General features: G+C 48.4%; 4 protein-coding genes and 1 pseudogene across 6 annotated transcripts in view; 1 reads left to right on the forward strand and 4 right to left on the reverse strand.

Moving 5' to 3' along the window:
- Positions 1-11,268, forward strand: part of LOC131205689 (protein kinase C, brain isozyme) — a 48,218-nt gene extending 36,950 nt beyond the window's left edge. For all 3 annotated transcript variants that reach the window (XM_058197897.1, XM_058197895.1, XM_058197896.1), the window contains exons 6-14: positions 714-842; positions 4,268-4,421; positions 4,496-4,724; positions 4,806-5,111; positions 5,189-5,280; positions 5,712-5,913; positions 5,979-6,167; positions 6,248-6,388; positions 6,455-11,268. In XM_058197897.1, the coding sequence (XP_058053880.1) occupies positions 714-842; positions 4,268-4,421; positions 4,496-4,724; positions 4,806-5,111; positions 5,189-5,280; positions 5,712-5,913; positions 5,979-6,167; positions 6,248-6,388; positions 6,455-6,607 (1,595 nt within the window). In that variant the 3' untranslated portion in view covers positions 6,608-11,268. The remainder of the gene's footprint in view (positions 1-713; positions 843-4,267; positions 4,422-4,495; positions 4,725-4,805; positions 5,112-5,188; positions 5,281-5,711; positions 5,914-5,978; positions 6,168-6,247; positions 6,389-6,454) is intronic.
- Positions 11,269-13,793: 2,525 nt separating this feature from the next.
- LOC131215063 (alpha-amylase 4N-like) lies at positions 13,794-15,302 on the reverse strand. The gene has a single exon (XM_058209439.1). It carries the CDS (start codon positions 15,300-15,302, stop codon positions 13,794-13,796), a length of 1,509 nt encoding a protein of 502 aa, XP_058065422.1.
- A 434-nt stretch (positions 15,303-15,736) lies between these two features.
- Positions 15,737-17,600, reverse strand: LOC131215064 (putative polypeptide N-acetylgalactosaminyltransferase 9; annotated as a pseudogene).
- Positions 17,601-18,361: 761 nt separating this feature from the next.
- Positions 18,362-20,139, reverse strand: LOC131215065 (putative polypeptide N-acetylgalactosaminyltransferase 9). The gene is made up of 2 exons (XM_058209441.1): positions 19,638-20,139; positions 18,362-19,578 (listed from the first exon to the last, which is right to left on the reverse strand). The coding sequence occupies exons 1-2, from the start codon at positions 20,137-20,139 to the stop codon at positions 18,362-18,364; spliced, it is 1,719 nt and encodes a 572-aa protein (XP_058065424.1).
- Positions 20,140-20,370: 231 nt separating this feature from the next.
- On the reverse strand, positions 20,371-22,301 carry LOC131215066 (putative polypeptide N-acetylgalactosaminyltransferase 9). The gene is made up of 3 exons (XM_058209442.1): positions 21,725-22,301; positions 21,495-21,659; positions 20,371-21,425 (listed from the first exon to the last, which is right to left on the reverse strand). Exons 1-3 carry the CDS (start codon positions 22,299-22,301, stop codon positions 20,371-20,373), a joined length of 1,797 nt encoding a protein of 598 aa, XP_058065425.1.
- Positions 22,302-24,504: the final 2,203 nt, after the last annotated feature.

Below are 24,504 nucleotides of genomic sequence, written 5' to 3' on the forward strand. Positions count from 1 at the left end.
TGACAACTTTGTGTCCCCCTCTAACAAACTCTAGTTTTGTAGTTTGCCAAACATGATCCCAATCCAACGTTTGGAAGCGTACTAAAATCCCTGTTTTCCTCCTGTATGTTTGTTAACCCAAACTTCTGTGTATTAATAGCGATAATCCCTAAAAGCCTTCTGCTATCGATCCATCAGTTAAACAATGGCAAAGTATAATTGTACCAGAATATCCGACTAAACGTTTTGTAGAATTTATAACCCAACACTAACTCGAACCCTCGAACTCTAAATGCGTACTAAAAGTCCTGACACAATTAATAACATAGAAACTGTTATAGCGTAGTTAAACGAGTCTATAATCTAACGAGTACGTAACTCAACACGATCACATCGTTTCACACAAATTTAAGTTGTATTAAACACTGTTCGTTTAACACCATGTTACACTCTAAATGTCACATCATAAGTGTTTTAACCACCATCTTGTGCTATTCTACTCTCAACTCAAATGTCCATCGCCATTTTCTCTATGTGTTCTTTCACTGCGACTCTCAACTATGCTCTCCAATAACACGCAACAGTACACGGTGGACACGTTACACTTTACATACAACTCTTAGCGAAAGACCACGAGGAGCGTATGACTAACCGGTTTTCATTGTTTTTCGCCATTTCTTCAACTACAACTTCGAACCCGTGTGTGCCTGCCGGATGTGGCCCCCGTGACGCAGCATGTGATATGAATGTACACAAACGGTGCGAGGAGAGCGTACCGAACCTCTGCGGATGTGATCACACCGAGCGCCGAGGGCGGATCCAGCTGACGATCACGCACTCGGTCGGCAAGCTCAACATTGAAGGTGAGTTAGATTGCGACACAAACACAAATTGATTGTTATTTGATTGCCACCCGAGCAACGGGCCACCCCAGGACACCAGCTTCCTTGAATGAAGATGGAAACAAATTGTTTATGACCGCGCGTCTGTCTTGCGCTTGAAATGCGCGAATTAATTTTCAACTTCCAGGTCACGACGCCGCCGTCGGCAGGCCATTTAAATTAATGACTTTTGGGTGTGTTTTGAGGGTTTAATTTTTTCGATCTGCCCCAGCACGTCTTCACGCGGCACGGTGCGACTAGAATACCTTTCCAGAGGCCTCCTTCCGTCGCTGTTTCTAACTCGCCGAGATTGATGATGGCGACCGTTTTTAAGAGCGCCATACAAGCGGCAATCCTTTCCGATTCACCAAAAAGGTTTGCGTAAATAGAATGGTGCAACAATGTGGGCGACCAAACAAACTAAATAAAATGGTCACCATTTGGTCGTGACACGGCTTGATTGATCTAGAAACTTGAACACACTTTACGGTTTGGAATTGCAGGTTTTTCCTCAGCAAACGATCCAGGCTCCAGCAAACTGAGCACGGCTTCGGAGGGGACCAGGAGCATAACTTTGCACAACTGTAACACGCTACAAAACGGTACTCTCGGAACTTTGTTGCCGAATGATTGCGCCGTACAATGGAATGGTATCTGTTTCAATTGACGAAGCGATTAATCGAATTTCGAACTTTTCTCCGACTTTGACTGCTTCTCGTCGGCTGCAGGAGGATGGATTTTATGGTTGTACTTTCGTCGGACGCCGGTGGTCGCAATAGTTCCTGGTTCGGCCACCCCGGACCCGACCGATCGATCGGTGTGTATGGATCGATGGTGGGTTCCAGTAAGTAAAGCCCGCACCGCTGATTGATGGTGGGCCAAATAGGGCCCAGACCGGTCTGTGTGTGAGGAAGGGCCGAGGGTTTTAGCTCAAATGAGTCGATCAGGAAAATTGAAACCGATCCTTGAAACGGCGACGCCGACGGATGCCGGTGTTGTGTATTTTTCATTTCCTCCTTCTACCGGGCGTTGGCGCCCTAATGCGGCGAAGGCTCCGCAAAGAGCAAACCTCGATGAGTCCTCCCGTGGGAGTGAGGCAGATAAAGTGCTTCACGGGCTGGCCGGCCGGCCGGCAGGCCGTCAGGTTGTGTCCTCGTCGTCGTCGTCGTCGTTGGAAAAAAGGCAACATCATGTTTCCCAATGCGACTCGCCGCGCGTGTATCGTGTAATGGAGAAAGTTATGCGTTGCAATTTATTACCGGACGGGCCGTGGGCTGTGGACGCTCGGAGAAAGCTGAACGAAAATTTAAGTAAATCCATCAATTGAACTCGTGATGAACGTCCCGATGGTGACACACGCGGGCTTGAATTGAGCTTTGAACCGAGAACCCAAAGCGACCGCAGTGAGTTTGGAAATGAATTTAAAGTGCAGCATTAAAATTAAAATGAATTTCTCGGTGCCATTCCCAATGCGTGTCCTGTGGGTTCCTGCTCTACCTGTCCGTTGTCTTACCTCGGGCAGTGCTCGTCCTTTTGTTAGCTACCATTCTGGTAACCGGACCCATTAATGCTAACGAGCGACACGCAGAAAAGGTGTTTATATTTTTTATGCTTTCGCACCCTCTCAACACGGACATTGTCGTCAAGGAAGGGCGCTTCAGACGTTCCGGCGGTAGCCAACTCCCGGTGGGGAACGGCGGTGGTGCTGCTGCTGCTGCCGCTGCAGTACAAATCATGCTGTGGCCGCCTGGGAAAGAGATGCAGATTAGCTAGACCACAAGAAGAGGGTCAGGACAATGGCGGACACCTTCTCTATGGTCGAGGTAGATGCTTCTTCTGTCCTGTTGCCGTCCTTTTGGGTGGTTTGTGAAAAGTTTTTCGCCTTTCTTTCCCTCGCTTCGCTTGGTGCCGCAGGCAACGGCTACGACTTTGCAAGAGACGATAAAATTATCAGACAAATCCATGGCCCGTGACCCTTTTCGGACTCCTGAAGGGTATGGAAAACCAGTCCTCGGCGTGGGCTTCTTCGAACTGCCCTTATCGCGCTCTCGTGGATAGCTTTTGTTGGCAGCAGCTTACCACACAACAGCTCCACTTTAGGTGCTCTCTTTTTTTGGGACAGCCCGCATCCATCCCGGCCCGTCATGGCGACGGTTTCTCGTAGCGGAACGAATGACCTGCTGATCGCATTCTGACACTGCTGGCTACATTTTTACCTGGGGTTCCAAGGGTTCCGCAAAGGGAAAAGCGAACTAGGAAGCAGCGTCATCAGCTCGTTAGAGGTGTGCTGTACGCTGGTGTTTCGTTACAGCAATCTCCGGTACTTTTGGCCCATCACTTCGTGCGAGCTCGAGAGGACGAGTGGCCGCGATAACGGTTCACGCGGGAAACGGGAAGGAGTTGTAATTTGCAACAGAAGGACACAGCAGCCCGGAAACCGAGCGCCGGCGACATTACGATGTGCCTTCCGCGAAGAAGGCACATTATTTTCGCCTCCCTTGCGGCTCTCTCGGTCGGTGTGGAATTACTAGAAATTTATATGATGAGTATGTAGAGTGCTGTTCACAAAATTGAGAGTTATTTCGCTTTTGTTGGGCGCCTTTCGTAGCCCTTCAGTGGAGTTTTCATCAGCAACACAATGGAGCCGCCTGGTGGCTCACTTGATGTGGCGTTGGTCCATGGCGCCTTTTGGATGTTCTTCGGCACTATTTGTGCGTCGCCGGCATCGTAATGATCGGTTAGCCGGGGCTGGCGTGAATAATACCAACTTTTTTCCGGAGGCGCGATGGGCCCTACACTGGGCATGGTAACAACACCGAAAAGCTCTCTCTCTCACATGTCGCTTTCAATTAGGTTGACGTGCCGCCAGTCGGCGTCGTTCCTTTGGTGGTGAAAAACGGAAATATTATGTAGCAACAATATGGCACACCGCATTGGCCTGGAACCGGGACTGGTAGGCAGAGGCATGCGGCGGGGTTGCTCTCTGTGTGGTTGAATACAGTAAAAATGGCGTCAAACAAAGCAGGAAGCTCCAGTGGGGCCTTCTTTTGCCACTGTTGCTGGCAGGGCGCTAGAATGGCACTTTTGTATTTGCTGTCGGCGCTCCGGTGGCGGGAAACGCCCTTACCGCTCTATCATGTGGGCAGGATAATGATGAAAGCGCATCGAAAGCCGGTGGCTGCTGAACAAGGATGTTCCGCACCGACCCATACAAAATCTGGCGCTCCGGGTTGCACCGGTCGGGGGAATGCTTTAATCATCGCAACAATGCGAAAAGATGAAACCGTATCCAGCGATGCTACCAGAGGGCCATATCGGCCGTTCGCATTGTTCTTATCGTCGTGCCCGTCAGAACAGGAAATGTGTATGGAACCGACTTTACTTTGTTTCGTTTACTTTGCAAACAGTGAAACAGGGTCGCAACCTGATTCCGATGGATCCGAATGGCTCGAGCGACCCGTACGTCAAGATTAAGCTCATCCCGGATGCGGACAATGTGAAGAAGAAAACCAAAACCATCCGTGCGTCGCTGAACCCGGTCTGGAACGAGACGCTGACATTGTAGGTTACGGTTGGCCGAACAGAAAGTGCATGCATGAGCAATCTTCTAATTTCTTCCTTTCCGAATTCCGCAGCGATCTGAAGGCGGAGGATAAGGATCGCCGTCTACTGATCGAAGTGTGGGACTGGGATCGTACCTCGCGGAACGATTTCATGGGCTCACTGTCGTTCGGCATCTCGGAAATCCTGAAGAACCCGGTCGACGGGTGGTTCAAGCTGCTCACCCAGGAGGAGGGCGAATACTACAACGTGCCGGTACCGGAGGAGGGTGCCGATCTTGTGCAGCTCAAGAGCCAAATGAGGGTAAACCCGGCGGTAGTTTTTAATGTTGAATTAGAAGATTGGTAAATTAATTGAATATCTCTTTTCCCTACTGAAACGTAGAAAACATCCATCACCAAGAAGATACCGATGATGGGCGATAAGGATGTGCCGCATAACATGACCAAGAAGGACGTCATACGGGCGACCGACTTCAACTTCCTGATGGTGCTCGGCAAGGGTTCGTTCGGCAAGGTGATGCTGGCCGAGCGCAAGGGCACCGACGAGCTGTACGCGATCAAGATCCTGAAGAAGGATATCATCATTCAGGACGACGACGTGGAGTGCACGATGGTGGAGAAGCGTGTCCTTGCGCTCTCCAGCAAGCCTCCGTTCTTGGTGCAACTGCACTCGTGCTTCCAGACGATGGTAAATGCGCCTTTTCACATGTATTTGGCCTTCAATTCACTATCGTATTTCTTTCTTTTCCTATCGATCATAAACAGGATCGTCTGTACTTTGTCATGGAATACGTCAACGGAGGTGATCTCATGTTTCAGATTCAACAGTGCGGCAAGTTCAAGGAACCGGTCGCTGTGTAAGTACAACAGCTCGCATCTCTTATTTACTAGTGTGCGAAGGACATTATTCACAAGTAAAACACGCCAAGACAGCAGCTAAAGGAAAAACCTACAAAAATGTGAGAAAAAGCTATTTATACCAACAACTAATTACCGTTCCGTAGTGAACTTTCCGTCTTTCCAGACGAGGGTTCGCTACGCGGTACGCCGGTACGCGAGTTCCGCTCGATAGAGTGTCTGGGTCATGCTAATTGACTGCGAAACCGACTGGAACCAACGACTAACCGACCGATGTGTGTACCAAATCGATTAGCTAGTAACTCGTGAGGGCAGGAATAATAGTTCTTCGCTGACTGTTTCTGTGTCTGTGATAAATGGACCATTAGCAATAGCTCACAGCGAGAAATCAGGTGCCTTTAACGATGGGACTTTTGCTCTTATTTTTCAGATTTTATGCATCGGAAATTGCAATAGGTTTGTTCTACTTGCACGCGCGCGGCATCGTTTACCGCGATCTGAAGCTGGACAATGTTCTGCTGGATCAGGACGGTCACATCAAGATCGCCGATTTCGGTATGTGCAAAGAGGGCATTATGGCTGATAAGACGACGAAAACATTCTGCGGCACTCCTGACTATATAGCACCCGAGGTAAGGGGCACGGCGAGTAGGGCACTCAGCACACAACATATGACATTTTGCTCGCTTTCTCGCAGATCATTTTATATCAACCGTACGGCAAGTCGGTTGATTGGTGGGCTTACGGAGTGCTGTTGTACGAGATGCTCGTTGGTCAGCCACCGTTCGATGGCGAGGACGAAGAGGAGCTGTTTGCCGCCATCACCGATCATAACGTTTCCTACCCGAAGAGCTTGAGTAAGGAAGCCAAAGACGTCTGCAAGGGGGTAAGTTTGGAAGATGGATTTCGTTAGCAAATTGCGGTTGCGAGAACCAACTGGGACTTTAACACCTCTCTCGTCCGTAGCTGCTGACGAAGAATCCACAGAAACGGCTTGGCTGTGGTGCTCGAGGCGAGGAGGATGTCCGTGCCCATGCCTTCTTCCGGCGCATCGATTGGGAGAAGATCGAAAACCGGGAAGTGCAGCCCCCGTTTAAGCCAAAGATTGTAAGTACAACATTACTTCTAGTTCACGCACTGTTTCACGCATATTTCTATCCAATCTTCACACAGAAACATCGCAAGGATGTCTCCAACTTCGATCGTCAGTTCACTTCGGAGAAAACTGATCTCACGCCGACGGACAAGCTTTTCATGATGAATCTCGATCAAACGGAGTTCAACGGCTTCTCGTATCTTAATCCCGAGTTTGTGCAGTACGTCTAAAAGTGGGGAGGGCACCCGGAACCAATCTCAACACCAGCCCTTCACATCTGGCAGTGGTTATTGCTCAACCCGCGTTTCCATTTTTATGTTTGTATTTTATTTAATTTGTTTACCGTGTCCGCCGATCGGAGAGAGCACTTATCCAAAGAAACGATTAACATTAAGCTACATTTGCTGTGACCTTTCGCAGAAGGTTGTTCGACAGTAGGGCATTCATGAATCCAGTCAAACGGCTTGCCATACGATAAGTTTCCATTCCGCTCTCACAAATTTGGAGCATTTGTTTTCGCCTCCCCGAGGAGACTTGCGAACCGCAATCTTTAGGTCTTCCCGTTCGCGCGAGGTGTCGTTGCCTAGTTGTTTAATTAGTCGTCGTTATAGTTAATTTTCCATAAATTTCGCGAAAGGCATGATGTGGTTTGCTTAACAAGCTTCGTCTTCGGATATGTTTTATGTACCGTAATCGAAATGGCGTGTCTCTCGTGGCCACAGTTTCGTTTGCCTGTGCAAATCTCCTGTACATGTTTAGCTAGTAAATACGCAAAAGGATCCGATTGGTTTTGCTTGCACTCCATCGGTTCCTCCTTTGCGAGGGAATCTAATTGCCAAACTCTTTTATCTACTAATACCACTTTTACACTCATTATCGTGTTACGGACACCGGCGAAGCTGCGTCAGCGAGCGCACAACGGATTACATTAAGCGCCATGTCTCTGGCGGTCATGTCGCGAGTTGCGATTGCTTGTGCGTGGCTTCGTTGGATCCGTAAAGCGACATTTAAAACATCTGCACCTTGTTAAAATCTACACACTTTTATACTATAAACAAATTATACATATATACAAATGCGTTTCAGTAAATGAAGCATTCAGCAACAGCAGAAAGTAACAAACAATCCAAACAAATCGTCGAGAGTGGCACTTGAGGGGAAAGGAAAAAAGAAAAGCAAAAAATACAACCAAAACAATTAAAAGAAATACTGCAAGTGAAGAAAATTTCTTTTCACATTGAATAATTTCGCTCAGAGGATTTTAATTTTCGTTTCGAGCAACGCGTTATCGAACAACCGAAAAGCATCAATACAATTGCAAACCAACACTATAATTGTTCTGAAAATGTCGAATAAATCAGAATCTTTGCTTACGACCAGTAGAGAAGCTTGGACGATACATGAGATCGCCTTACATGGAACATACTTTCGAGAGAAACTAAAAGGTACATCCCAAGAGTACATTGTGACATCCAGAAGAATTTATTCTGTTCTTCTCGGCAGCACACATTCGATGTTGCACTCTGTATAATGCTTCGACTCTATCGTCCCTTTCTAAGTGACCGACAAGCCACCTGAAACTACAAGATCTACGGAATTTAAAGCAGTACGGCTCTACTTGAGCCGACTTTTAGGGAATGACTTTGGCCGTGAGCAACAACAAAGGCGTACCAATGTACCATACTGTTCTTTCTCGGTTGAAACACTACTAGTCACCCGAAACTTCTGATCGGTGTCCAAACTAATCGGACGGCTAGAGAGGCGCGATCATGTGAAGCATATTACACCAGACAGAATCGACCTACATCGTTTCGGGCGAGTCTTGTGTACTAAGAAAACACCACTTTTTCACTAATAGAGCGAAAAACTTGAGAAATCTAAGGTAGTACAAGGCAGAAAGTATGCACATTTACTCTCATCTAACCGTGCTTATGAATGTTAGAAGTTGGGAGCTGAGCAGTAAGACAATGATGCCATAGGTTAAGCATTCAGCAGCAGGTCAGTACCAGGAGAATTTTAAGAGATTTGGTAGTTGCCCACTCACCCACAGACATACACAAATTCGTTCGGCTAGCGAGCAGATTGTATTCACGTGCCACAGTAACAATCATACAAGTACGGACAGCACCAGCAAAACGCAAGACAAACTTGACGCAGGCGCCGATATTCGCTAAGATATTGTTGGATACTAGTTTTAGTAGCAATAATGACAGAGCATAGAGAGTAGCAGAAGCGGAAGTGAAGCAAAAAGTAAAACCCCAAACCGCGAGACGGTTCCCGCGTTCTTTGCCATTGCATCGACAGGCTGTCACTGGTAGAACACCTATCTACTTCTAACGTCACGAGGACACAAAGCCCTCGAGGAGAGGTACATGGTTCGAGATGGAATGCTTTCTGTGACCACACCTCGAAAAGCACTCATATACCTAAACACACATACACACAAATACACACACGTAGCTTAAACTTGAACTTACGCAAAACACATACTCGAAAGATCAACCAAAAGGAGCTTTAATCTTGCACTTTATTGATATACTGAATAAAGAAAACAAAATGTGAGGTAAAATAAAGGGAGACTATTAGGACCGGTGCCGGAGCGGGCCGGGGCGGGAGAGAAACAATTCCGAGGCAATCGAGGAAGTTATATTAATAAACGATCAATATACCCCTATTGATAAGCAACACAAGAAACCCATAGACAGTCGCCCCCGAAAGTCCCCGATTAGCCGACACTCTCTGCATCAGTAACCACACACCAGACAAGCACTCGAACAGCCCGCGTCGGCGTTTATACGATAAACAATTGTAGCAAAAACCCCTTACATTGGCGTGAAATTCTGAACGAAGTGCTGGACCAGAAACGGAGCGCTTTTGGCAGCGTTGTTGGCAGGCACAGTTTGCATCGTGCGGCCAGGCATTGTGATAAAATTGGCATTAGCGAAGCGAATACGTGAAGCAGCAACGAGGAAATGGAAAATCACATGCGACAGCAGCACTAGCGGCGCAAGCGCGGGATTCGATTTGGCCAGTAGAATACGCACGACACTTGTGAGTGCGCCGGCACGTGCGTCGATAGCTAGAATGGGCGAAAACGTAAGTGTAAAACTATATTGAAGAGATCTATTTATTATACTGAAAAATAATAGGTGTCGTGAAACAAACCGTGAAAAATACTACACAAAATGAGAGAAAAACCCCTGCCTGTGATTGGGCTTAATATAGAATCTATTGCAGACTAATATTTAATCCTAGTACAGAGAGAGAGAGAGAGAGAGAGAGAGTGGATTGAAGGCGAAGCTATCGATGGGTAGACTTATATTAAAGCATTCTCAGCATTCGTAGCGTAAGCATTCACCAAGATTGAAAAAAAGCAATTTGTTCTCAATATAATACACGTAAAACGCTCATCACACTCACCGGAAAACGACACTTTCAATACAAACGCAAAAAGCATATTACTCTCTTGTAGTGCGTAAGTTTGGTGAGCTGGGTACAGTAAGATAGATGGAAAGCTAGCTATCATATCAAGTGTGTATCGACAACAGGCCACAGGGCCGGCACATGAGTCGCCGAATGTCGAGAATTTGGGATGCTCTCTCTCTCCCTCCAGGACATCCGCTCACTGTGTCCGGAGTCGAAAGAATCGAAAATGACAATCTATAAACGTAATAACGAGAACGCTGAAAACCAATAGACAAAGAAAAAGAAAACCCTTTAGCTTTTAGGAGGAAGCCGTCACACCGTGGAGGTGACGTGGTAAGAAGAAATACCAAGTTTATACATTACTGAACGGAACGGGAACGCTAACAATTGGTGGACTATTTATGCAACTTAAACCATAGGGATACTTGTGCGCCTAGACCTACCAGAGCCGAAAGGCGCTTCGGACAACAGAAAGGTATATCGATGTTCTCAAACTCTCGACATCCAATCACCTTGCATCAATGTGACACTTACTCTCTTGCAACCTATATAGTCTGTAAACATTCCAGAAGAGGAAGGCCATAGGTATGAAATGGAATTGAGAGGCATTGCAAGCGCCACATGCTATGACATAAACGAACCGGAAATGTAACTGTCGTTTCTAGGATCCGCAAACAGTTGGACAGTGCACGACTGTACCGATGAGTGATGGAAAGAACAATCTCTTTGTAAACAATAGCGTAAAGTGATTTTTCGTTCTGCTTCAACACCTAAACTAAAGTGAGACGCAATCGTAACGCGGAACTGGTAGACATAATCCGGCAGTAGGCATACATAGTGCTAGTACCTAACCTCTGTTAAGGATTCGTAACCATATGCGTTCTAACAGTTATACGATAACGGTAGTGATTTAATATAACCACTTTACTAAGAGTCATCTTCCCTCGATTGGTCGGTTTTGTGATTGTAGAAGTTGTAGTACTGATTTTGTTAGACAACTTTTACACTGCAACGGTTACGATATTTTATTGCTGTACTCTAACACATTTGCTATTATACTTTAGCATCGGTTAGTATTACTAATGTTTTATCCAATAACTACTATCTGAGCCAGTTACAGGTTGACAATGTGCAGCCAATCGTTTTTTAAGCACCAAAGGAGAAACGGAATTACCACTGTTTCGATTAATTACCCATTTCGCACAGTGAATGCGCATGTTCCGTTGCAGGCGGCCGACAAAATCGCAAGTTACTTCACGCCCAATTAAGTAGAGCAAAACAGTTTGTAAGATGAAAAAGTAAAACGAAATAGAACGAAATTAGAATTCAGCCATTCCCGCAAGATTGGACGACAAAATCAGTCTTACCATAAGCACCGGAAAACAGGAACCTTTTTACATTTCGAACGGATATTTAAAGAGGCAACAACAAAAGTCTGCATTGAAACAACATTTTACTGTGAGTCGGTGTGCAAACGGCAAAACTCACAACTCAGTGTCTCCGATATCTAAAGGGTGCGACGGTGGAGGGTGCGGATCGCGAATACTAAACGTTACTTTAAACGTGAACGCAAACGCAGGATAACAGGAAGATAGTGTAAACCAATGACAAATAAAATGTAAAAACTAAAAGTAACAACCAAGGTGCACGTACACGGTACCGGTTAAATGAAATGTTCTAAAACCAAACTGGGCTGGCAGTGTCCGGGATCATCCGCCTAACGATTACAAAAGTCAACCAACCCACTAAACAGAGGAAAGAAAAAAGAAAGAAAGAGAGAAAGAGAGAGAGAGAGAGAGAGAGAGAGAGAGAGAGAGAGAGAGTGAGAGAAGAGCCAGTGTCAGCGTTTGATGAGCATGCGATTGCGAGGTTAATGCAGGATACAGTTTCCATTTCACCACTGCCTTAATTTTTAACAAATCTATAACAAACGTCGTCTGTGCGAATCATGCGTAGGACCGGAGGATTGGAGGCGGATAGGTATTGGGCTGGCAACAATGTGAAGCGCAGTGGGTAGATGAAAAGACACCTGACAGCTGGACCGACCAGCCGGAGCGGCGGAGTGTGAACATAAACGTGTGTAACCCTTAACTAATGGAAGAAGTCTCTAGGCAGAGGCCACAAGCCATTGAAGTGAGCCAGTAAAACAAAGACGGAAGGCGAAACAACCTAAAAAGTGAGATGAACCATAGAGTCAAACGTAAGGATATCATTAAAAAATGACAAAGTAACTAAGAAAAATAAACCATAAGACAAAGCGAAAGGATATAAGAAGAGAGTTGTGTATTTAATCGTTTATTGTATTCTTTCGAAAAAAAACGTCGTCGAATCTTCCTATAGCTATTTTGCTCTTATCGAAAAAATTATAACATGAAGAAAAGAACAGAAGATTTACACTAATACGTGACAAATACATTCAGCAAATTAGATCGAGGAGTGTCTACTTTGAACGAAAACCTAAACAGGAATAGGTAGAGTATAGCCGTTACGCTCGGCGTAAGAGAATTTCTCATGTCAAATCAAGAAAAACAAACACAAAATTATCTGAATGTAAAGCATACTTTTAGCCACTCAGCTCGATCGTGCGCGTGCAAAAACACCGAACCGACACCAGTTACTTTTACATGCTCAGCAACACGCAAACACGCAAAACCATAGACGAAACACAAGCTTACCCGGGAGGAGAGGAAGATCGGACAAACCGGTGAGAAAGGGTGCGCAACGGATCGATTAGTGATCGATTCAATTTTTCAATGTTTATGTTTCAATAATTCAGATATTTCTCATTGTTGTGATTCGATTTCAACGCTGTGAAGCGAATGTATAAGCGAAAATGCAAACGGAAAAAAAAACTTACAAAAGCAAAACGAAGCACAGCTTCCTGTCTTGCCAGTTTTTTCATCTTCGTGCAATTGGGACACTTACATCGATGACCAAATTAGCCGCCAGGTTAGATTATCGGTGAAGCTGCCGCCTCTCTTACACGTGCAACACATGTGCGCTGCCGTGTGCACCGGAGACGAACGAGAAAAGGCCCGTTTGAAGAGCGAGCAAACCATAAGTAAACAGAAAATCACTTGAACCACCCTCCGCGAGGGAGCGGAAGTCCCACTACTAAGAAGCAACAATATTAACATAAATATACTACTTACTACAAATATTGTTCTTTTATCGATAGCAGACCACAGCAAACAATGAAAACAGAAACAAATAAAAAACAAACAGAATGAAACAGTCTGAAGCGGCCGGTGGTTGGAAACACAGCGCTAGCGCAGGACAACAGAAAGCAAATAATAAGAAAGCAACAGCAAAACATCAATCAAATGACATCACGACAAACACACTCAAAAACACATTCAAAACATATAAATGGGATGTTTATATTTCACTTAGTTTCCTTCTCCTATTTTGTACTGGAATATATTCTTCGCATGATGACAACACATAAACTGAACCGGAAACGATCCCTATTTGCTTGCCGTTTGCTTCTAGAGACGATTGAATGAACGAGTGCGTGATGAATTGCTGACCAAAGTGAATTGCGGAATTTTTACATGCTTTCCTTCTGCCAGACCCTATTTGGAACTGTTCCTGCCCCACAATGTTAATCCCTATTGCTTAATAATGTGATTTTTACGCGCGGGACAACCGGTCCCAGGATTCGAACCTATCGAACGTGATAACCGGTCCCAGGATTCGAACCCAGGCGCGCCGCTCGTGATCTGGGTGAGTGTCTTGGCTAAGTGGGGTTGTTTTGACAGTTCGTTGCTTCCAATCGTAGTTTGCGCATGGCGGGAAATGATCTTGCGTGGAAAACGCGGATTTCCTCCGGTGAAATCACAGTGACCCCGTTCCAAACGACGTTCAATCGTTCCTACAAGTTTTGGTGTACATTCAGCTTGTGCGTCGCGTGGTGTATTTTCGCCTTCTGTTGCTAATGTCGGTCGTGTTTACTAAAAGTTTACGCGCGTTGCGATCGCATTTAGGCGCTTATCCGGAGGCCAGCACCGCTATGAATGGTTGTTCCAGCTGTGTGTTAATGAAAATGTCCGATCGCCCTTTGGCATCTACCAGCACCGTCGTGCCGGTGCACACGCCATTTTCACTCACTCGGTCGGGCGGTGCACTGATAAGATCGCAGTAAGAGCCGGCCTTCAGGCAGGTGTGCAGGTTGGCTTTTAGTGTGAGAGAAATCTCCGCATTGAACGCAACGAAGCCAACACGATCGCGACAAAAAGCGATCTGATTCTGGCCATTGTCTACCCAGTTCGCCACGGCCGTCCCGTGGGCGGCGCGCCGGAAGTGCACCATCTTCTGGACCGTTGGCCAACGATGTTCGCAGATCCACGGCCGACGGCACTGGCCAGTTTCATCGAGTCGTACCTGCATAATCTGTCCCTGCGCGTCAAGCGGTGGCCCTTCGCTAAGGTTAGAAAACTCATACGAACTCGCCACCCGGGCCATTCCGTAACGGTGTGCCAATAGGAATGCAAGAGCGATCCTGTAAGCGCGCTGGTTGCGCATCGAAACCACCAACAGATCGCCATCGGCATCCGGTTCGCGAAGAAGGAGTGGATTGTTCACGTAGACAAGAGCCTTCTCTCGTGGGACGTAACCCAACCGGGTACCGAGATGGACGAAATAGTGAAACGGTTTTCGCCTCAGCAACACGTCGCCAATGTCGATCGCAAAACGATCCTGCGCGATTACGCCAAGGTCGGCGTAATCGCTCCAGCTGATGTCCGGAACTGCACCCGGTTGATGGTACGAAAGATCTTGACAAATGAATGGACGGGCCCCCGGCGGAAACCCGGCAGTTGTGGTCAGGTTCTGGAGCCGACTGTATATTGCCCGTAGGTCGTGCGGCCACATGTAGAGCGCGGAATCGACGATGAAACCTGCCACGCCCAGCGTTAGCAGACGGTTAAGGAAATCCACGATCCGTTGGCGAACGCGTACGAGTCCTTGGTTCAGATCGGGCCGATCCTCTTTCCAGCAGTTGCGTAACTCGTGCGGATCGTTAACGTTGGTGATGCGACAAGGATCGTTAAAATCAGACGCCACGTACGGTGCGTCGGGATAATCACGGGCGGCCGGATTGACGATCGAACCGGCCGTTCCGTGCGTTGACGGTCCTTCGCTGGCCCGGGCCATGTGGTTCAGTACCACTTCGACGTAAACTCGCACACCAGCCTCGTTGCAAGCGGCGATCATCGTACGGAGAGCGGTCTCGTTGCCAGAACGGCTGGTCAGTTTGTACGAAACTGGCTCGTAGCGGTCGGTCCAGGTTGGCGATTTACTTGTGCGCACTTCGTTCACTGGCGACAGCTGAACACCGCCGAATCTGTTTGGACCGAGAAAAGTGCGGCACTCGTGCTCGATGTCCTCATAGCGCCACTCGAACAGCTGCACGATGGTGTGGTGTTTCGCTTTAAAATGAGGATTGAACTGGGAACTGGCTTCGGCTACGAGCAGGACAAGCAGAAGGAATCCCTTCATCACTATGCGACTAGACGAAGCAAACGTCCAACAGGAACTAACGATCGTGTGACGCGCCGATGAGCCATTTTTGCGGATGCATTGCACACGGCGTTTTGATCTCGACGAAGTGATAGGGATGTGAATGACGAAGGTTGCAGTTTGATGCGGAGTGCAAGGTCATTGGCTGGTGAGTAAGCCTCATTCGTTTTTAACTAGTTGTACCTATGATTTATCTGTTTTTTATTCCTCAACAGCTTTTTGTTTGTGCGTTTCCCTATGAACCTATGTGATCGAGTTTTAGTTGATTGCTTATGGTGCCACTAATATCAAGTTGTCGTGCCATGGGGAAACCTCGAAAGGGGTGGTTTTTATAATTCTGAAACTGCAGAAACGTCACCAGAGACAATCAAGGTAAGTTAAGATTGATAATTTTATTATGCTTACTGCCGTTTTTAGTGGTGTTTGAATACCGACACGTCCAGCTGAACGAACGTGACGATCCATTTTTGATTACGCCTCGAAGAGTCGCAAGGTTGCAAAGTCACAACCATTGGATTGCCTTTTGTTACTGCAAGACATTGACCGTTCTTTTCGCTTCTTATCTGTCCGGTCGTAACCAAGTGCTGCCATCGTTGGTTGCCCAATTGGTCGTCCCGATGGCACCGTTTCAGCCGCACCACCGATCGCGCACGCTTTCCTTCTACAACCTCCAAGCAAAAGGAGTAGTTGTTTAGCTCATGATAAAAGTTGTGCGTCCAATATTGCTGTTGTTCTGCTCCATTGCAAATGGCCATCGTTAGCTGGCCGGTGGCCCAGATGCGTGTCAAACAGCGATTGTGAGGCAGTGCGGCATTTCGCACTTCGCCGCGAAAAGCACCCGGCACAAGCGGATTCATCATCTCCGGGAAAACCGTTTCGATGTAACCACGAAACGTGCCGCACGCTGCGTGCTTCCGTAGGACTTTACGATCCTCGATCGGACCAAAAATGCTCTCGAAGTAACGAGGAATACCGTACACGTCGTACATCACCTGTTTGTACTCGTCCATCCACACTTCGGCCAGTCGGATCGAGTTCTTGAAGATTATATCTTTCCCGACGTTGTTCAGGTACGGATGGCCGGCCTTCTCGATGTGCGCCACGCGAGAACAGGGCACAATGACCATTCGACCACCGCACATCCAGCTCTTGATCGAAAGTTCGATGTTTTCGATGCCGTACATTTCGAACCCTTCGTCGTACCAACCGAGCCGCCGGAAGAAGCGGCGATCTATGGCAAACAGTCCCCCTGCCATGGCGGGTGTATCGAACGGAACGTACCGATGGGGGTACTGCTTGTGCATAGCAGTGCGATGCCACCACCCGAAATTGAGATCCCACTGGTAAGCTCCGATCAGCGCCGGAGCACTATCCTTGTCCAGCTTCATTGTGTAGCTATCGATTCGATCGATCGTCGGGATGGCAATGGTGGTCGAATTGCTGGCCACTTCGCTCAGCAACGGCTCTAACCATCCTGAAAAAGAAGCTTTACTTTAGGTGCTGCTTGTAAAGAAGCGGTGTGACAGCCACGCACCTTCCGTACACTCTACGTGTGCATCCAGAAAGGTGATAACGCCGGCCGTACTTGCTTTCGCGCCCAAAACTTTGGCCGATATCAATCCCAATCGTCGACCTGCGCGCAAGATGCGAACTTTGGGATTGCTCACGAAATACTCATCCAGACGAGTTTTCAAATGACCTGCGAATAGGACCTGCCGTTCAATCAATCGTTAGCGTTACATAGGTTAACCTGGCTTACCGGCGGTTGAGAAATCGTCCACTAGCACAATTTCCTCGATCAAGCGGTCGGGCGTTCGATCGAGTATCGAGTGTACCGTACGCAACAGCACAGACCAGGCCTCGTTGTAGAACACGATCACGATGGATGTTGGTGGTAGATTGGCGTGGAGTAGGGTTTGCTTTCTACACCACGGAGCCCGCATGTCCGGCAGGCGTCGCCGAAGGGACATCAGATCGGAAGCGTATTGGTTGTAGCCCAGAATGCGCATTCCTTCACTCACTAGCCATTGTGTCTCGTTCGTCAGTTGTATTCGCACTGGTTGGCCCATATCGCCGGGAAGATCAGCTAAGCGCAGTCCCGTACTTATTAGACGAGAGTTTCTCTTCCTGCTTGTTTCATTTTCGTTCCATACCTAACGCACGATCCGCGCATCGCAAACTGCTTAGGTACAGCTTGTAGAAGTGTAGTGCTATGAAGAACAGCGACAGGTAAACCACCAGTGACAGTAAATTGCGTGTGTATCGTCTGTTAAGCATGATCAACAAAACTAAACTAGAGTGCCTTCACTAGAGTGCGGCTCCGAACCACTTGTCTTTGGCATCTGCTTCGCTCTTTCAATGACACACCTGCCGGGATGCACGCCAAGAAGTTGTCCCTTCAGCTGTGCTTGATCCTGATACGAACTCAACAAGCTCTTTATGACGTAAGGTTGTTTGAATCCACCGAATTAATTTGGTAGCTAACCATGCTACGTAACACTGCCGTTGACAATGGCACATCATTCAACACGATCCGGATGGTAACGAAACGAGTGTCTTTTTTGTGGTTTCGACATTGAATCACATGGCATCGCCCACTTCTCAGTGCACTACGTTCGAATCAGCGGAAGCGGAGTTGCGGTGTTTGTCACAGCTCACTGGTAACTTTGATTAAGGCAGATAACTTATTTCGACAGACTACTTCAAAGCGCTGGTGCGACGGCATCTGTGCAAATCATTTATCGATTTTTCTTTCATTTTTATCAAATAACAACCATCTCTCACACACAAAATTACCGCTTTCATATAAAAAGTTACCGCTTCCATATAAAAAATACGGCTTTCATATCCATGGATTTTTAATTTAAAATCTAGCATTTCAATATTCTTTTAGGTTCTTATAATTTACTAATGGCACCCACCAAAGTGGTCATATTCTAATTGTCGCGGGAACTTTGGCACAGGCACACTTTGAGCGAATTAATATTGCGATAGTAGCTGTGGGTGGTAACTCACTAACGGTTTGGTGAACGACGGCTTTATTGAAGTTGTTTCCAAAACCCGTACTCCGTCAACTGTGCGTACCATTGCTGGGCCAGTTTGTGTGCCTCACACGGTTCCAATGTCAGTTCCGTGCTGTTATCTGTCACGCTGACTATCGAAAGACACTGTTGCTTGGGGACGCTCCGCAGTTGCATGCTATCCGGATCGTAATTCCACGCCTGTGAACCACGATGCCGGTGGCATGGTGCGATCTTCAGAACCGGTTCTGCTTCCAAACATCGTCGATAACTGTTGAGCTCCTGGTAGAAGTTGTGGGCCCAAAACTGTGCCGCCGGTTTCCGCTGACCGCAATCTTCCATGGTGGGTGCGTTTCCCAGCGAACGCACCGTCAAGCACGTTCCATTGCCAAGCGCCGCATTGCGAACCTCGCCACGGAACTGTCCCGGGACAATCGGTGACGGTATCTCTGGGTAGGCCCGCTCGAGGTAGTACTGAAACGTGCGACACCCGGCACCAGCCCGAACAGCCTTCCGATCGGCCACGGATCCAAACAGCTCCTCGGTGTATCGCTCAATGCCGTTCGCGTCAAACACGACCCGCTTGTACTCGTCCATCCAGACTTCGGCCACGCGAACCGAGTTCAGGAACGTCACATTCTGCTGCGCCGCTCCGATGAACGGATGGGAGATTTTGCGTATGTGCGCGACATGTGAACACGGGACGGCCAGGATGCGGCCACCGCACATCCAGCTTTTGATGGACAGTTCGGCATTTTCCATACCGTACACACCGAACCCTTCATCGTACCAACCGAGGCGGGTGAAGAAGCGGCGTGAGATGGAAAATAGACCGCCTGCCATGGCCGGTGACTCGAACGGTTCGTACGGAGCACGGTCGACCGAATTTCGGACTGGTAGCATCGAACGTTGCCACCAGCCAAAGTTGAGGTCCCATTCGAACGCACCCACCAGTTGGGACGACACATTCACGATCAGGTGCAGATCGTTGTCATCGATTCGATCGATCAGTGGCACGGCAATCGTGGTGTAATTGAGATCAACTTGATCTAGCAACGGCTCCAACCACCCGGTGGTACACTCGACGTGGGCATCCAGAAACGTGAGCAACGGGGCCCTGGTACGCTTGGCTCCCAGGATCCTAGCCCTGATCAATCCCAGCCTCTCGGGAGCACGAACGATGCGTACTTGCGGGTACGGACGCCAATACTCTTCGAGTTCATTCTGCAAAAAAGCTGTCCCAACGAAAGCATTACGTTAGTTGATTGCTCTAAAATGTCACCCGGAAACCTACGGAAAGAGGAAAAGTCATCCACGAGCACAATTTCTTCGACCAGTTCGACCGGTGAGTGATCGAGAACCGAGTGCACGGTCCGAAGTAGCGCAGACCAAGGTTCGTTGTAGAACACGATCACGATCGCTGTCGGGGGCAGCCGCCCTTGGCGCTGCACACGGTCACCTTCACACCATGGATCGCGCAGATCTGGCAGCACCCGTCGCAGGGGTATCAACGCCGAGGCGTACTCGTTGAATCCGTACCGCTGGATGCTACCGTTGACGAGTGACGCTACCTCTAGGTCGGAAAAATCAAACTCCACCGCGGACCCCAAATGGCCAGGCAGTGAGGAATAGTTTACGGCGTCTTGTCTGCCGAAGAACGATATCTTTTGCGACGGGCCGTTACTCCAAACCGTGACGTAGTACCAGTCACTGTAGCGATAGTAAAGAACGTTCGCGATCACAAGGATCACCACCAGAACTTTCAACGCGCAGCACCAACAGTGTGTGGCAGCCATGGCGAGTTCTATGTCTTTTCTGAAGCTGCGTACCAACCGCGATGGTGATCGTATCGTAAACCGAGCAACCGAATGACGTAAATGAGCATATGATTATGCGATCGTTTTGAACAATGGAGGCCTTTCAGGGGGAACAGGCATTTATTGTTGTTGGTACGTTTTGGAATACAGAAACTAATATAGGGATGGGCATTCGAATGGGATCCTCTCTGTTGCATTCTGCCCGCATGTTTATACTGACTTCTGTGCCTCAATCAACATCGACACATCCAGGTGGATAAACGTGACTTCCCATTTCTGCTGCACTAGCGTCGCGTCACAAGGCTCAATGATTAGACTAACGTTCGTTGTAAGATCCACCGAAAGGCATTGCGTATCGTTTGACGCTCGCCTTATCTGTTGGCTCTCCACCAGGTACTTCCACGCCTGATTTCCACGATTCCGGTGGCAAGCATAAACGGCAACGCGATCATCGTTCGAATCGATGCAGTTGCGATAGCTGTTCAGCTCCTGGTAGTAGTTGTGCGTCCAGAATTGACTCTTCTCCAGATGATCACACGGTGCCATACCGATGAAGTAGCGATCAGTCCGATACGTCAAGCAGGATTCGTTACCGAGCGCCCGGTTGTGTACCTCACCCCGAAACGCTCCCGGCACCAGCGGATTGTGCATCTCGGGGAACGCATTTTCCAGATAGTACCGGAATGGTTCACATCCGGCACTCTGCCGTACGGTCTTCCGGCCGTCGACGGAACCAAACTCTTCCACCGAGTACCGTGGAATGCCGTAGATGTCGAAAATGATGCCCTTATACTCGTCCATCCACACCTCCGCCATGCGGATCGAGTTCGCCCGGACCACATCTTTGCTCTCCTTCGATAGGTACGGGTGGCCCGTTTTTTGGATGTGTCCCACGCGCGAACACGGCACGGTGACCATCTTCCCTCCGCACATCCAGCTCTTGATCGACAGCTCGATGTTCTCGATACCGTAAATGTCGAACCCCTCGTCGTACCAGCCGAGCCGCTCGAAGAAGGTCCGATTGATCGCAAACAGTCCCCCGGCCATGGCGGCTGTATCGAACGGTACCATCTTGTTTTCGTACTGCTTCTTCATCGACCATCGGCCCCACCAGCCAAAGTTGAGATCCCAATCGTAGGCCCCGATGAAGGCGGGTGCTTCCCCGGACCGATAGCGCATCGTATTCTCGTCGATCCAATCGATCGTGGGCAAGGCAATGACGGTCCAGTTTTTGGCCACCACATCTAGCAACGCCTCGAGCCAGCCTGAAGTTTCAGAAGTCAGAATATCAGTCAGTCTCGATCGCTACTCGCTTGCGCAGCGTCGGTACAAACCTACGGTAACTTCTACATGCGCGTCCAAGAATGTGATGAGATCCGTTGAAGTGCTTCGAGCTCCCAGAATTCGGGCACGGATCAAACCTAACCGTTCCGGTGCCCGTAAAATGCGTACCTTACTGTAGGGGGCAAAGTAATCATCCAGCTGCGTCTTGAGGTGCGCTGAAGCGATAAGTTTTGGTTATTAGCCAACGTTTCGTGCTGGATATCAATTCACCGCCACTCACGTAGGTAACTGAAGTCGTCCACGAGCACCACTTCGTGAACCAGTTCCGCTGGCGAGCGGTCCAGGATGGAGTGTACCGTACGCACCAGCACCGACCACGGCTCGTTGTAGAACACGACCACGATCGATGCTGGCGGAAGGTTCGCCGGAAAACGGCCCGGTTCCCGGCACCAGGCATCCCGTACCTCGGGCAACCTTCGTCTCACGGCCATCAAATCGGACGAGTACTGATTTAGACCCTGATTCCACAGGCCTTGCTCGACCAATTGGGACACTTCCGTATCGTTGAGATCGTTAGTCACTGCACTTCCCATATCACCCGGCGGTGGGGTCGCATCCTGTGGATCGAGCCCGAGCGTACTGTAGACAAACTTGAACAGCGTCGTACCGATCGACGAAGATGTACGAACGGTCGCGACAGATTCATTGTCCACAGCTTGATAACTAATTTTTGACACGAGATTGTGGTCAAGGCGCGAGTCGTCGGTGCCACCGTAGAACAAGTTCAGGAGCAGATACCCTAGCGGGGTCAGCAAACACAGGGCTATCGCGAAAGTTTTGCGGTTGCTCTTGCGCATCGTGTCAAGACGGCTCTCGAGGCGTCAATGGAGCCTCGCATTGGCCTCGGGTTCGCGATGGTCGCGGTTGCGAAACGGGTGCCAAGAATCGTTGCCGGGCTCCATGAATATTGAACAGTTTTCAGATGCACGCCCTGAACTGAGTACCTTTCACGTGGTGCAGCATCGACACAATGTGAGGCGTTTCTTTGCCGGTAGTGCCACCGCGCCTGTTGGCACAGCTGGTCGGCTGGAAGACTGACACCGGTGTAGAATTGGGCCAGAAGTAGTTGACTTAGGTTGTTCTGCATGATGGTTCGATGTTAGGGGGTTCGCTTTTTCACGAATGAAAAATGAGCACCCCCTTATTGGCGGTACAAGTTTGTGCCTTTGTGGCTGAATATTAAGGCTACGTATCGGGTTTAATGTTTCAAATTTTAAAGAACTTCCTCTAGTTAAGGAGAAAGATGTCAAGTACAAGATAGATCACATTGGTACGTGCACGAGCTCATTTCCTTTAAGCTTATTTACACCTCGATGACTAGGGTTCAGAAAACCCACGAGTCGTGCAAGAGAAACCAATGCACCCTAAACGAGTGACTGTTCGGTGTAAAGCAATGCTGGCTGATTGTTTCTTTGGCGAAGTTGAAGCTGAAAACTTGGGGGACATTTGGGTAAAACAGGACGGGGCTCTCTGCCATACAGCGACTGCCACGATCGATTGTTTGCCCCGCATCTTCGGACAGCGAATAATGGTGTTGTGAATTGGCGTCCAAAGAGTTGCTATTTTACACCATTAGACTGTTATCTGTTAAGGATCAGTGAAAGACAACAAATCAACGACTGTTGATGACCTAAAGATTGTAGTTCACATTGCCATTGCTGAGATAGGAACACAGAAGTCGAAAATGTACTCAAAATAGGTCCACCGAATGAGCGACTACCAAGCCAATTGTGGTGGACATTTGATCAAAATAGTTTTTTATTAAAAAAATGTCTCGAATGCATCCCATCACAAGCAAGATCAAGATCACGTTGGTACAAGCAGCAAGCAAGCAAGATCACGTTGGTAGGGATAACACAGGTTAGGGCGAAAGCAAGTGAAATTTATGATCACTTTGTGGATCCGTTTCCTCGACCGAGAAGCCTGAATGGCCTCAACACGAAGTCTCTATCAACGGAGCTTAAGTTTGACACTAAATTACCGAACGAGCGATAGCGAGTGAACGTGACCCAGCATAGCCATTCAGAGGTAACGCCTGCGAGCATAAGGTATCCATGCTACGTTCATTTTATCATCCAGCCACTGATGGTGGCCACTTGGAGTGAAAGTCATTTTTGGACGACACTAGCCCACATGGTGCCAGTCAAGATTAACGCAAACTCTTTAGAATGAGTTCGCTGCGTGGTCTCTTCCGGAGCGGCGTAGCTCAAGGGAACTATTCAAATCCAATCAATCATTGAAGCGCAACCCTCTTGTCACCGACCACCCACTTGAACTGTCCGATAAGAAACGCGGTACACATCGTCATCAATTAAAGAGGGCGCCCGCTGTTCGGTCCACCGTTTCTAGTTTTTTATCTTCCCTTTATGGTCCCGGGAGACACTTGTGCCGCTTCGACGCGAAGTGCAAAAATGACGCCAACTGAAGGCGTTATCTATTTGGCACGAGTTGCGTTTCGCGTTTTTGCAACCACACGCATTTCCGCACGATACCGGACCGGATCCGGGAGACTCAGTCCGACAAAAATAGTAATAGTCTGAGGGCTCGGCGAAACGTGCGACCTTGACCGCGTAATCTACTGCCAGAAATAGGTCTTTGGGGTTTCATCATCACTTAATGGCTTTATTTACAAAAAAAAAAAGTGGTTGTCATGAGCTGAACTGGAATGCACGTCTACCGCTAGTTCTCCACCGATAAGATCACCTGGTGAGCTCTCGGAGGCGATGAAGTAGTAAGCCTATAAATAGAGTCTCTCAGTGGAAGTCGCTTTCGGGCACCTTTCAACTGCCACTTGGATCTGGACCGACGTCTCGGTTGGCCACGTTGTACAACGCTCGCCGACAACAAACAACACCGAGTAACACGGTGCAATTGAGCCGGTTTTATCAGCCAGATAAGCGGTGGCTATCGATTCAGTCTGGGGAGGCTTTCGGGAGGTTATATAGGAGCAGGCTCGGAGATATAGGCCGTTGCTGAACCGCGGGCCACCCTGTCCCGGGA

Source organism: Anopheles bellator, chromosome 1, assembly GCF_943735745.2.
Source record: "Anopheles bellator chromosome 1, idAnoBellAS_SP24_06.2, whole genome shotgun sequence".
Classification (NCBI taxonomy): Eukaryota; Metazoa; Arthropoda; class Insecta; order Diptera; family Culicidae; genus Anopheles; species Anopheles bellator.